This window comes from Hyla sarda, chromosome 2 (genome assembly GCF_029499605.1).
Source record: "Hyla sarda isolate aHylSar1 chromosome 2, aHylSar1.hap1, whole genome shotgun sequence".
In the NCBI taxonomy this organism is placed as follows: Eukaryota; Metazoa; Chordata; class Amphibia; order Anura; family Hylidae; genus Hyla; species Hyla sarda.
Window position 1 is genome coordinate 486,171,171 of NC_079190.1, and position 14,499 is coordinate 486,185,669.

Here is a 14,499-nt window from a genome sequence, read left to right on the forward strand (position 1 = left end):
GGACAATCTTCTTTCCTTTCAGGCCGAGGTAAGTTTGCATGTGCCCGATTTGGCCGCAAAATGTCCGGAACGATTATCAGATATCCAGGAGGGACAGGTCTGGAAGGAGGGAACCTTCTTGTCCCGTGATTGCGCCTGCTTGGACCCTTTGTTTGTACCAAAAGTCCGAAAGGACTGGAGGGAGGAGGACTTCCAACAGGAAGTAGTGCTGCAAGCCTTATTCTGAGGTAATAAGGAACTCTTTCCGCCCGTCGCCTCTGAGATTATCTCACCTAGGCACTTACCAAAAAGCCGAGAACCAGTAAAGGGAAGTTCAGTCAGAGACTTCTTTGAGGCGGCGTCCGCATCCCAGGCTTTAACCCCTTAAGGACACATGACGTACTGGAACGTCATGTGTCCACTCCCGATCTATAACGCGGGGCCACGGCGTGGCCCCGCGTCATAGCGGTTCGGGCCCGGCCTCTAACAACGGCCGGGACCCGTGGCTAATAGCGCGCGGCATTGATCGCTGTGCCGCGCGCTATTAACCCTTTAGACGCGGCGTTCAAAGTTGAACGCCGCGTCTAAAGTGAAACCGAAAGCATGCCGGCTAGCTCAGTGGGCTGTTCGGGATAGCCGCGGTGAAATCGCGGCATCCCGAACAGCTGACAGGACAGCGGGAGGGCCCCTACCTGCCTCCTCGCTGTCCGATCGCCGAATGACTGCTCAGTGCCTGAGATCATGCGGCAGAATCATCGATCACTGGTTTCTTATGAGAAACCAGTGATCAATGTAAAAGATCAGTGTGTGCAGTGTTATAGGTCCCTATGGGACCTATAACACTGCAAAAAAAAAGTGCAAAAAAAAAGTGAACAAACATCATTTAACCCCTTCCCTATTAAAAGTTTGAATCACCCCCCTTTTCCCATAAAAGAAAAAACACAGTGTAAATAAAAATAAAAATAAACATAAATGGTATCGCCGCGTGCGGAAATGTCCGAATTATAAAAATATATAGTTAATTAAACCGCACGGTCAATGGCGTGCGCGCAAAAAAATTCCAAAGTCCAAAATAGTGCATTTTTGGTCACTTTCTATATCATGAAAAAATGAATAAAAAGCGATCAATAAGTCCTATCAATGCAAAAATGATACCGTTAAAAACTTCAGATCACGGCGCAAAAAATGAGCCCTCATACCGCCCCATACACGGAAAAATAAAAAAGTTATAGGGGTCAGAAGATGACAATTTTAAACGTATAAATTTTTCTGCATGAAGTTATGATTTTTTCCAGAAGTGCGACAAATTCAAACCTGTATAAGTAGGGTATCATTTTAATCATATGGACCTACAGAATAAAGGTAAGGTGTCATTTTTACCGAAAAATGTACTACGTAGAAACGGAAGCCCCCAAAAGTTACAAAATGGCGTTTTTTTTTTCAATTTTGTCTCACAATGATTTTTTTTCCCGTTTCACCGTAGATTTTTGGGCACAATGACTGACGTCATTACAAAGTAGAATTGGTGGTGCAAAAAATAAGCCATCATATGGATTTTTAGGTGCAAAATTGAAAGAGTTATGATTTTTTAAAGGCAAGGAGCAAAAAACGAAAATGCAAAAACGGAAAAACCCCCGGTCCTTAAGGGGTTAAGCTACATGGAGCAATGTAGGGCTACCAGGTTGCCTGTGGCAAAGGTAGAAAACCTCCAGCTTTGGAACATTGGAGAGCTAGGTCAGATAAATCCTCCGGAGGGGATCCTGAAGGAATACCCTGGCGGAGTTGGGAAGACCATACTGAAAGGGCTTTTGAAACCCAGGCAGAACACCCAAAAGCAGGAAGAAAGGTGGAACCTGCTGCCTCAAAGGCAAATTTTGCCAAAGTCTGCACCTTGTCCACTGGATCTTTGAAAGAAGCCGCATCAGCCAATGGCGGGAGACCGGTGGATCCACAGTTGAAGAGGAGGTCCACCGAGCAATGAGGTCCTTTGCGAAAGGATATTGCGCTTGAACCTTCTTCGTTTCTTGAAGCTTCTTGTCAGGATGCCTCCGGGCGGACACCAGCAAGGCTTCAAATTCAGCATGAGAGCTGAAAATCTTGGGTGCCGGACGGGCACGGTGAAAGGAAACTTCTGGAGCTACGTCCAAAGTTCCTGGGTCCTCTAGGTGGAAGGTGTCCCTTATGGCCGAAACCAATGTGTCCACCGTATCAGATACATCTGTGCGGTCCTCCGAGTCAGAAGCCGAAACAGAATCCTCATCTACAAGTTCTCCAGGTGAGTGGGAACGCGTGAAGGCAGCCCTGGAAGAGGGAGATACAGACCTGGTATGCGGTTCTGGGGAGCCAGAATGGCAACTAGGGGAGCGCCCTCGAGGGGAGTGAAGCTTGCAGCACACTGGAGCAGAGGGGTGATGCCTGTGAGAAGAGCACCTGTGTCTGCTAGAGACCTAGGAGATGAGTCGGATTATATACACCAATTACGCTTGCGAGAGCGATTAGTATAGGGAGAGGGAAAGTGGGTCTCTCTGGAGGGTTGGCGTAGGGAGGGCCTCTCCAAGGCAGTAACCACAGAACGGGAGACCTGAGCCAAGTCGGAAATAGACTGGGAGAGAGAAGATACCCAAACTGGAAAGGGATAGCCAAACCCACAGGATCTGGAGGAGCATCCTGAATAGAAATAACAGGGGTCAGGGGGAGCAGTGGTGCAGGCGGAACAAGTGGGTTCAGCAGAACCATACATTTTTATATTACAGCCCTTGTAGGTATAATAGGTGACCAGGGTCCCAGTAAACTGCTTAGAGGGAGGAACAGTTCTGGGCTCGGACATAGTAAAATGAAACATTCTCACCATGTTTCTGTGTCCCCAACAGGGCAGCTGCTGTGAGGAGAAATTCAGTGCAGCTGAGAGAGCGAGAGAGAGGAGGGGAGAGGCAGGAGAATGCAGGACCAAAGAAAAGAGGCCCGGATAAAACTATGGGCATCTCCGATTGGTCCTAGGAGCCCCTCTACACGCGCACTGCGCTAAATGGCAGTTAATTCGCGCGCTAGTGCGAGATTGGGGTTAATCCCCTCTTGCCGTAGGTGGGTGGGGCTAAGGTCCGGCAGAGCCCCTGGCTAAAAAAACATTTGTAAACGCCGCCGGCAGCTTTTCCACGCTGCCTACAGGAGAGAACTGAGTCCCAAGAGCAAGATGCGGCCGGAGCTGAAGCCTGCACTTGCATGGGAGTGTGAGAGGGGAAGGCGGCAGCGGCGGCGGCTGAGGGAAGGGAGCTGTTTAAAAACGCCGGCGTCTGCGCAGACAGGTGCCAAATACAGTCCTACACCACTGATAATGTACCCCAATCCCCAGGGTTAGAGAGACCCAAAGAATAAGTAAGGGAGGGCTCACAGTCCCCCCTGAACTCCCATATCTCCAGGGCTAGGAAGGAGTTGCCCAGCTGTTATAAGAGTGGGCCAAAACTGAGGGTCTCCAGAGGTTGAAAGTCCCCTTACCTGTAAGATAAAGGGGGGGGGGGGGGGGGGGGAATACTCACTTCGTTGAGAAGAACTTACCTAAAGAAGTCTTCAGTCAGCTTTTAGTCACCTGCATCCTGCCGGGCTGTAACAGCGAGACGAGCAGGGAAAAGTGGGGGACCCGGACACATGAGATACAACCCCAGGCGCTGAACGTTGGAGAGAGGGGGTTGACCGTACATCCACGATGTCTGTGCCCCCTCAATCGCAAATGGGGAAAACAGTGAACACGATGTTCCCGAGTCCCCACCTGAAAACAGAAAAGAAAGAGATAAAAACCTAAATGTCCCTAATCTAAAAAAATTTGTGACCTGGTCTGGGGAGAACCCAGACCAGCGTCTGCCTCATTAAGACACTAAGATAAAACTGAAAAACTGATTAGCTCAGATGCCTGTGGGCGGGTATACCCTGCTGGGAGGAGCAGACTTTCTTGTTGCCATAGTGTCAAGCCTCCTAGAGACAGCAGCATATACCCATGGTCTGTGTCCCCTAATGGAGCAGATAGAGAAAGGTGTACTTTGCTTCATATCAAAGCAGCTATTAACAGTAAATAGATCTGTTAGATTCAGTTTCAAGTTTCAGGGAACAATGTGGATCTCAGATTTTTCTAGGAAACTCATAAGAATTTGCCATTAACACTCACCACTGCTGGCATCGGTTGGCGTATCTGGAGAGACAGCAGAGGTACAGGCGGAGGTACAGGCAGGGGTACTGTTGAAACGTTTTCACTCTGAGCATTGTCAGATGCTCCATTTTGAGATTTATCTTTATTCTCCGCCTTTTTAATAAAAGATTTCCATTCTAAGATAAACAAAACAAAATTAGCTAAGAAAAAATATAAAATACAATAATCCCATGCCTTCAGCTAAACATATACAACTTACCTGGACTAAGAGTTTCGTTGTCCAACATTCCTCCTTCACAAAGTGCCTCAAGATCCTCAGGTTTGACTTTATTCCATGGTATGTAGGTAACTCCTATTTCAACATCCCAATACTGCTTATACTCCGTTTTTATTCCTTTGTTCAATGCCCATGCAATCTAAAGACGACAAAAACGAAAAAAATGAAATAAATTTAAGTGTAAACATTTATGCGTACACAAGAAAAAAAAAAAAACAACCACACACATCTAAGTGTTTCTGGCTCAGACTCCATGATTAAATCAATAAAGCCATTTTGTTGCTAACTACAGCTGTGCTTTATTAATTAAAGTTATTTGCTTCATAAAACATGACATGTAAGTATTTTTGATTGCAGGGGATCCAGGTGCTGGGATGTACAGAAATCACCAAGAGGAAATAATTATCAGCTGATCATTTTCTTTGCACAGAACGGGGAGGAGATGCATACCTTTATTGACTTGAGGTTAACTTTATAATTTCCTCTGCTCAGTTTGTGTAAAGCACGATACGCATCCAACCTCTCTACCATTACTATATAAGCGCAGCCTCGTGGAGGGATCATCTGCAAAGAAACAGGTTAAAAAAATCTTATTGGTGCAATGATAAAGTAGTCAAAGCCCCAACCAAAGAATAATCAGTCTTATTACTCTAGTAAACAAAAAATAGTTGATGTAAAATCAAATACAGCACACATGCGCTTACATTAATTGATTCAATAGGTCCAAACTCTTCCAACAGGCTACCAACATCTTGTTGAGTAGTTCTTTTGTCCAGCTGTCCAACCCATAGTGTAGTACTGCAAACTAAAGAGAAAAGAACCTGATTGGTGAAAAGATTTGTGGGGCAGCGAGTAAGGTATGTTCTCCAGATTAAGAAATACAGAAAGCAAAAAATAAAAAATAAAAAAAAACACAACTCTTGATAGTCCTTGAATTTTTTTTTTTTTTTTTTTACTACACAACCAGAAACTTTCAAAAGTGCTCTGAAAACTCACCACTGACAGCTTCAGATTTAATAGGAGGAAGCCCTTTCACTCTACGCTCTCTTTCTTTTTCACGGTCACGCTTTTCTTGTGAGCGCGATTTTGGGGAGTGACGCCGTCTGTCACGAGATCGAGAACGTGAACGTCTATGTCTAGAACGACGAGAACGTGAGCCAGACCGAGATCGGCGCCTTTTAGGTGATCTAGAAATGAGAAACAAACCTATCCTTATTACTTCTGATATTGTTTCAATTCATTCTACAGCACTGAACTTCAACTGTTCCATATTTACTGAAATGTAGTTGCTAATACATAGAACAGGGCAAATTCTGGGTACACAATAACAGAATTAAAGTTACGTTACGGTTTCCAAGAATGGAAACAAAACAAATATTTAGTAATTGCCCTTGCCAGTGCTTTAAAGCCACTTTAACATGGTAATATTCTGGTAAGTATTTTGCAGCTGTATTTGTAAGCCAAATGAGGAGTAAAAGCTTAACACAGTAGTAGTATACTGAAAAGGTCTCCACCTGACTTACAAATACTGATACAGAATATTGACCAAGAACCTGTTGAGTACTAGCTCTAGGTTTTATTGGTAACCCATGCATCTTTTAAAACTTGGGACAATTCTTTTTTCAGAGTTTGATAGCTCTGTAGGCTATTAAAGGGGTAGTCCGTTGAAAACATCTTATCCCCTATCCAAAGGATAGGCGATAAGATGTTTGATCGCTTGGGTCCCGCCGTTGAGGACCCCTGCAATCTTTGCTGCATGCCCGGTTACTGGCAATTCAAGCCGCCACCCCCCTCCATTTACTTCTATGGGAGGAGGTGTGACGGCTATGTACTAGCTGTCATGTCCCCTCCTATAGACCTGAATGGAGGGTGCGTGGCACGGCGTCAAGAACGTGTAAGCTGCAAGCTTCCGTGTTCCGGATGCCGCCGATGCAGACTCAGATCACAGGGTCCCCAGCGGCGGGATCTCCGTGATCTAACATCTTTTCCCCTATTCTTTGGGTAGGGAACGTTTCCAACACAGTACCCCTGTAAGCTTAACCCCTTAAGAGCAGATTTTTTTTTATGTGTCTTAATTCTTTCCTCCTTAATGAGACAGTCAGCCTTTCCCTCTTGCCCTTGGGCAAGAGATCGCAGTAGCCCAGTATGATGAAAAGAGACACTTTCCTGATGCAGATACTGGTAAGATTAGTAAAATACCATTAGTAAACCAAGTTAATATCCCACAAAAATGTTGGCTCCAATATGAAAGTATCTTCCACTTTACCATTATAAGCAGAAACTAACCTACTAACCAACTCAAAACTAGGATCATATACAAAAAATTATAAAAGTTACATATTTTCTTAATTTACAGCTTTGCCAAGATGGGGTGGTGGAGGGGTAGAGATTATGACCAACGTGCTGCTGAGCAATTACTTGTGTATTTCACTTCAGTATTTTGTGCATCATCATACCTGGATGCAGACTTCTGACGATCAGACATGTGACGTTTGGATTCATGGACAGAAGGCTCTTCTACATCCATAGGAGTGTCCTAAAGGAGAATATGAAATATCTTTAGACTTAAAGGGGTTATGCAGGAAAACAAACTTTATACATCCAGAATGTCAACCAGATTTGTAAATGACTTCTACTAAAAAATCTTAATCCTTTCAGTACTTATGAGCTGCTGAAGTTGAGTTGTTCTATTCTGTCTAAGTGATCTCTGACACGTGTCTGCCTTGGGAACTGTCCAGAGTAGAAGCAAATGCCCACAGCAAACCTCTGCTACTCTGCAGTTCCCGAGACAAGCAGAGATGTCCGCAGAGAGCACTGTTGCCAGACAGAAAACAACTCAACTTCAGCAGCTGATAAATATTGGAAGGCTTAAAGATTTTTTAATAGAAGTAATTTACAAATCTGTTTATTTTTTTTAATCAACTGGCTCCAGAACGTTATAGTTTTTTTCCTGGAATACCCCTTTAAGAGGAGACAATTGTTTACAAAAAAGTTTTTTTTTAACCACCAACATGGCATTAAGTGCATCTGTCAAGTATTTTGTTTTTGCATATTTAAGCTAATGACATTACAGTAGAAGATAACCTTGTCAGGCACAGTTTAGCCATTTCATTGCTTTATTTCAATAAAAAGTAGAATTTTGGACTTACCATGAATTCTCTTTCTCGGAGCTTCTATTGGGGGACACAAGACCATGGGTATATGCTGCTTGCCACTAGGAGGCTGACACTAGGCAAAAAACAAAAGAAGGCTAGCTCCTCCCGGCAGGATATACCCGCCCTCCTGGCTCAGAGCAACTCAGTTTTAGTCCCAAAGCAGAAGGAGAGCCAACCCAGAAAAAACAGTTTAACACAACACCCATAAAAGGGAAAGCCGACCAAAAAGGGAGAACACACTCGCCCCGGAAGGTCGGAAACCAGCTGGCCGCAAACAAGAGGGTGCTGTGTCCCCCAATAGAAGCTCAGAGAAAAGGAGATTTTTGTCTACTTGCCGTAAAATCTCTTTCTCGGAGGATCCATTGGGGGACACAGACCGTGGGTGTATGCTGCTGTCTCTAGGAGGTGTGACATTATGGTAAAAAAGTCGGCTCCTCCCAGCAGGATATACCCGCCTCCAGCCCCTGAGCTAATCAGTTTAAGTTCCAGAGCAATAGGAGGAGACCAACAGGTCAAAGAAAAACCCCAAACTGTCCGAGAACCAGAAGAAAACAACATAACTGAACACACCCTCGGACAGAGAACCAAAGGAAACCCCCAAAAAGGGCGGGAACTGTGTCCCCCAATGGATCCTCCGAGAAATTTTACGGTAAGTAGACAAAAATCTCCTTTTCTCTATTGGGGGACACAGACCGTGGGACGTACCAAAGCCGTCCCTTGGGTGGGCAGTTAAGCAGTCAGGCAGATGGCCGATCAACTGCCGCCTGCAACACTTTACGACCCAGACTAGCATCAGCCGATGCGTAGGTATGAACTCTGTAGAACCTCGAGAGTGTGCAAAGACGACCAGGTAGCCGCCTTGCAAATCTGCAAGGCCGAGGCTCTATTCTGGAGAGCCCAGGATGCCCCAACAGAACGGGTAGAATGAGCCACAACCCTGAAAGGAGGAATCTTCCCCTTACAGCGATAGGCTTCCGAAATGGCGGACGGAATCCAACGAGAAATGGTGGCCTTGGAAGAAGGTTGTCCCTTGCGACGACCTTCCGTAAGAACGAAAAAGGAATCACACTGACGAAACGAAGAAGTGATGGAGAGATAAGACCGAACAGCCTGAACTACATCCAGCTTGTGTAGTAAGCGCTCCTTAGGATGAGAAGGAGCTGGACAAAAAGACGGGAGGACTATGTCCTCAGTTAGATGAAAGGCCGAAACCACCTTAGGCAAAAAGGAAGGATCTGGCCGGAAAACAACCTTGTCCTGGTGAATCACCAGAAACGGAGAACGGCAGGAGAGAGCTGCCAATTCAGACACCCTCCTGATGGAGGTGATTGCAATAAGAAAGGCCACTTTCCAAGAAAGGAGGCGGAGAGACACCTCTCTAAGGGGCTCAAATGGTTCACCCTGGAGGGCACTCAGAACAAAATTCAAGTCCCAAGGGAGAGAGTGTGACCGAAAAGGAGGAACAGCATGCGCCACTCCTTGAAGGAAGGTCCGGACATGAGGATTAGAAGCCAGGGTCCGCTGGGAAAGAATAGCAAGGGCCGAAACCTGACCTTTAAAGGGAACTGAGACAACCCCAGTTGCAAACCAGACTGCAAAAAGGAGAGAAGACGGGGAACCGAGAAGGTTACAGGGGATAAGTCCTGAGCTTCACACCAACGAAAATAAGACCGCCAAGTACGGTGGTAAGTTCTTGCGGAGGAGGGCTTACAAGCCCTGAGCATGGTGTGAATGACTTGGGAAGAGAACCCGTGGGCCCTCAAAATCGCGGTCTCAACCGCCACACCGTCAAATGCAGCTACTGTAAATTGGGGTGGCAAAGAGGACCCTGAGAGAGCGCAGTCAGGAGCCAGACTAAGTCGGCGTACCACGACCTTCGGGGCCAATCTGGAGCTACCAGAATGGCGGGGACGTCCTCTGTTTTGAGCTTCCTCAGAACCCTGGGAAGGAGCGGAAGGGGAGGGGAGGGAACAGATAGGGTAGGGCAAACCCCACCCAAGGAATCACTAGGGCATCCACGGCCAGAGCCCGAGGGTCCCGAGACTTTGACACAAAAGGAAGGATCTTCCGATTGTGCCGGGACACAAAGAGGTCCACGTCCGGAATGCACCAGAGGTCGCAGAGTTGCGCGAAGACCTCTGGATGTAGAGACCACTCGCTGGGGTGGGGTGAGGACCGACTGAGGAAGTCCGCTTCCCAGTTGAGCACTCACGGAATGTGAATCGCCGAAATGGCCGGAACCTTGCTTTCCGCCCAGGTGAGAATCTTGATCACCTCGGTTATGGCTGCCGAGCTGCGAGTGCCCCCTTGTCGATTTATGAACGCCACGGCCGTGGCGATGTCCGACTGGACACGGACAGGACGGGAATGAAGCCGGGACTCCCAATGGAGAAGACAAAGAAGAATCGCCCGTAATTCCAATATGTATATCGGAAGAAGGGTCTCTCGGGGAGACCAGAGTCACTGAACCGTCCAATCCCTGAACACGCTGCCCCAGCCTGACAGGCTGGCATCCGTTGTAACTACCTGCCAGTGAAGGGGAAGAAATGACCGCCCTTGGAGAAGGGGGAGAGGAGCCACCAGAGCAGAGACTGACGGACCCTGCAAGGGAGAACAATCTGACGATCGAGGGACAGAGGAGAACTGTCCCATCAAGAGAGAATCGCCAGTTGAAGGGGGTGGTAATGAAACTGGGCAAAGGGTACGGCCTCCATAGTTGCCACCATCCGACCCAGGACTTCCATACAAGTGCAGATGGGGAATGAGACCTGAGTCCGAAGGGAGCGGACCCCCGACAGAAGCGTCAGACGTTTGTCCGGCGGATGGCAAATTCGGGCAGAGGCGGTCTCGAAGCGAAGTCCCAAGAAGGTTAGAGACTGGGTAGGACAGAGGACTGACTTGTCCCGGTTGACCATCCAACCAAAGCGATCCAGAGTGTGGAGAGTGACGTCCACATTCTCCAGAGTCTGGGCTCTGGTTGGAGCCTTTATGAGGTCGTCCAGGTAGGGCATCACCGAGACTCCCCTCGACCGTAACAGGCCCATCACTGGCGCAAGGATCTTGGTTAAGACCAGAGGAGCCGTGGCCAGACCAAAGGGGAGGGCTACGAATTGAAAATGCCCCTTCGGAACCGCAAAACAGGGGTACCGATGATGGCCTGGAAATATTGGCACATGGACGTAGGCCTCCTTGATGTCCACCGATGAAAGAAACTCCCCTTGTTCCAGGGACGCCACCACCGAACGGAGAGATTCCATTCGGAAGTGGCGGATAAGAATATGATGGTTGAGACGCTTGAGGTCTAGGATTGGTCGCACAGAACCGTCCTTCTTGGGAACCACAAAAAGATTGGAATAGAAACCCCGAAACAGTTCCCCTGGAGGAATGGGAACGATAACCCCCTGGAGAAGCAGAGACTGGAGAGCCTCTCGAAATTGCTTTGCCAGAGAAGGAGACCGGGGGGCCCGGGATCGAAAAAAGGGATCCCTCGGGAGGGAGTCAAATTCGATTCGGTAACCGTTGGACACCACGTCCCTGAAGTCCTGAATGTGTGAGGTCCAGAGGTCTCAAAAAAGTAGGAGACTACCTCCCATCCGAGAAGAAATCGCGGGTGGGGGCCTCACTTCATGCAGAAGTGGGTTTGCGGTTGCCTGATTTGGGCGCAAAACGGCCGGACCGGTCAGAGTCCGACTTCCAAGACGGGCGCGCCTGGAACGAGGGGGCCTTCTTGTCCCGCGAAGGCACCTGCACGGACCCTTTGCTGGAGCCAAAGGTCCGAAAGGAAGAGGACTTCCTTTGGGAAGTAGGGAGAGCCTTATTTTGAGGCAACAAGGAACTCTTACCTCCCGTCGCCTCAGAGATAATCTCATCAAGGCGCTTGCCAAAAAGACGGCCACCCGTAAAAGGAAGCTCAGTGAGAGACCTTTTGGAAGCGGCATCCGTATTACAAGCTTTAAGCCACATAGAGCGGGGGAGAGCCGCTAGATGACCCACAGCAAAGGCAGAACAACGGGCTGACTGCATGGATGCTGCGCACAGGAAGTCCCCAGCTTTAGAGCATTGGAGAGCCAGAGCAGATAGATCCTCTGGGGGGGGGAATGACACTAAGATATCCTGATGCAGCTTTTGGCACCACTCCGACAGGGCCTTGGACACCCATGTCGAGGCGAAGATGGGAAGAAGAGAAGAGCCAGCTGCTTCAGAGGCAAACTTCGCTAGGGATTCTACCTTCTTGTCTGTGGAATCCTTGAAGGCAGCGGCATCTGCCAGTGGCAGTGTAGACGCCTTAGAGATCCGGGAGATTGGTGGATCCACTGAGGGAGGGGAAACCACCTTAGTGACAAAGTCCTTGTCAAATGGATAAAGTTCTTGAATCGTCTTTATTACCGGGAACCTCTTGTCTGGATGTTTCCATGCAGATTCCAAAATGTCGTCAAAGTCAGCGTGAGAGCTGAAACTTTGAGGTGCTTGCTTAGCACGATGAAAGGATACTCCTGGAGTGACATCCCAAGATCCTGGGTCCTCTAAGTGAAAGGTGTCTCTTATGGCTGTCACCAATGAGTTTCAACTGAATCCGAGCGGTCCTCTGAGTCAGATGCCGGCTCGGAAGCCTCGTCCGCCAGTTCACCAGGAGAATGTGAATGAGTAGAGGCAGTCCTGGAGGGGAACCCTGACCGGGTACGCGGCTCTGGTGTGGCAGAGCGGCAACTCAGAGAACATCCTCTGGAGGAGCGATGTTTGTGCCCAGATGGGGGGGGGGGGGGGGGGAACGCCCACGTCTATCTGAATACTCAATGAAAGTCAGACGAGGCATCCCTAGTACGCTTGTGAGAGCGTGAAGTATGTGGAGACGAGGAGCGGGCCCTCTCAGAGACCCTGCGCAAGGAAGACCCCTTCAATGCGGACACCACTTCCCGGGAGGCCTCAGCCACCGAACGGGAGACTTGGGTCAAGTCAGCCATATACTGGGTCAGGAAAGAAACCCAGGCTGGTGGAGCGGCTGAATCCACCGGAACCGAAAGGGCATCAGGGGGTACCAGGGGGTCTGGGGGAGCAGGCAGGGCAAGTGGGCTCAGTAGAGCCAGGCATCTTGGTATTACAGTGCCTACAGACAAAATAAGTCACTGACGTACCAGGTTTCTGTTTAGAGGGAGGAACAGCTCTGGGTACGGACATAATGAGAAGAGCGGGTCTGTTGAAGCTCAGTTTGAGCAAAACAATTGTTACCTGAAGCACGCGCACTGGTGTCCGCACCCGGTCGGGTGATATGCCGTTTTATGCACCTGCACTTTATGGAAAATAAAGAATAAGAAGCAAAAGACAGCGGTGAGTGCCATTCCTTTTTTCTATTGAAAGCATTTTTGGATTATGGACACTATACCTTCTCAGGGAGTTGAGCACCACCTATTGTATTGGGACTGACCGGGTTCCTTCAGAGGAGTCACGGAAAGTCTGGCAGTGCCGGCCTGCTTTCTCTAATTCAAGTCTTCATAATTAGAAGAGAGAGAGGAACTTTCTCACCCTAGTCTGTGTCCCCTGGCAACTGCAGTAAGGAGAACTAAGCTCCGTGCAGAGTGTAAGAAGCAGGCCAGCCAATAGGGAGAGAGGGGCGTGCCTGTAGCAGAGGCACTAACTTATTGGCCCCTTCTAACTGAAAATCTCGTCCACGGCGCTGATTGGAGGCTATTTCGAGCCTCTGAAAAGCTCCGACAGCCCTGTGGGCGGAGCTACAGACTGGCCGAGAAAAAGCTGTAATGGCGCCCGCTCCTTGTCCCGGCAGAGACTGACGGAGAAAGTTAAAGTAAGCCGGAGCTGAGCGCGCCTGGCCCGTACCAGCGCCGCGGCTGTCAGCCGCATATAAGGCGCTGCTGACATAGCTACACACACCGTGAAGTGCCCATGTAAAAACATAGATTAGATGCCCCCTAAGATGCCACTGCTCCCAAGAATAAAAGTCCGGCCCCTGTATAAGCCAGCCCCATAACCTGAAAGGTGGGCCAACAACAGGGGGTCTCCAGAGGTTGCAAGTCTGTACCTAAGGAGAAAGGAGGGAAAGTACTTACCTCAGTCAGAAGAACCTACTGGAGTCTTCAGTGAAGTCTTCAGTCAGCTTTAGATACCTGCATCGCACCTGGCTGCTATGTGCGAGCGAGGCGAGCAGGGAAATAGGGGGACCCGGACCCATGAGGTACCAACCCAGGCGCTGACCGTTGGGGAAAGTGGGTGAACAGCGCATATACGCAATGTCTTTGCCCCCTTACTCGCAATAGGGAAACAGGGAACCGGAGTCCCTGAGTCCCCACCTGAAAACAGGAAAGAAAAAGGAATTTAAAAAAACTAACACGTCCCTATACTAGGAAAACAAAATCAGAAGACCTGGTCTGGAGAATTCCAGACCATGTCCACCTCCTTCAGACACTAAGCTTAAACTGATTAGCTCAGGGCCTGAAAGCTGGTATATCCTGCTGGGAGGAGCAGACTTTTTTTTTTTATTACCATAGTGTCACACCACAGCAGCATACACCCACGGTCTGTGTCCCCCAATGGAGCCGATAGAGAAAGAATTTACAGTAAGTCCAAAATTCTACTTTTCTCGAGCGCTTCATTGGGGGGGGGGGGGACACAGGACCATGGGACGTCCTAAAGCAGTCCCTGGGGAGGGAAAACCAAACCCGAAAGAAGAAGAAGGCTCAAGCGGAATCTCGAACCGCCTGCAAAACCTTGCGGCCAAGGCCTACGTCGGAGGACACAAAAGTATGCACCCTGTAAAACTTGGTAAAGGTATGCAGGGACGACCAAGTGGCAGCCTTGCACACCTGCAGGGCCAAGGCCCCGTGACAGACCACCCAGGAGGCCCCCACTGCACGGGTGGAGTGAGCAGTCACGTGAAAGGGAGGCACCTGCTTCTTACAGCGATGCGCCTCCGAAATGGCGGAACGAATCCACTGGGA

The 14,499-nt window shown here is 48.8% G+C and overlaps 1 protein-coding gene across 2 annotated transcripts in view; it reads right to left on the reverse strand.

The window, feature by feature from the left end:
- The window catches only part of SCAF4 (SR-related CTD associated factor 4), a 144,836-nt gene that overhangs the window by 72,350 nt on the left and 57,987 nt on the right, over positions 1 to 14,499 (reverse strand). For both annotated transcript variants that reach the window (XM_056559542.1, XM_056559541.1), the window contains exons 11-16: positions 6,851 to 6,930; positions 5,391 to 5,581; positions 5,099 to 5,199; positions 4,845 to 4,958; positions 4,377 to 4,533; positions 4,136 to 4,293 (exon numbers count right to left, since the gene is read on the reverse strand). In XM_056559542.1, coding sequence (XP_056415517.1) covers positions 4,136 to 4,293; positions 4,377 to 4,533; positions 4,845 to 4,958; positions 5,099 to 5,199; positions 5,391 to 5,581; positions 6,851 to 6,930 — 801 coding nt within the window. The remainder of the gene's footprint in view (positions 1 to 4,135; positions 4,294 to 4,376; positions 4,534 to 4,844; positions 4,959 to 5,098; positions 5,200 to 5,390; positions 5,582 to 6,850; positions 6,931 to 14,499) is intronic.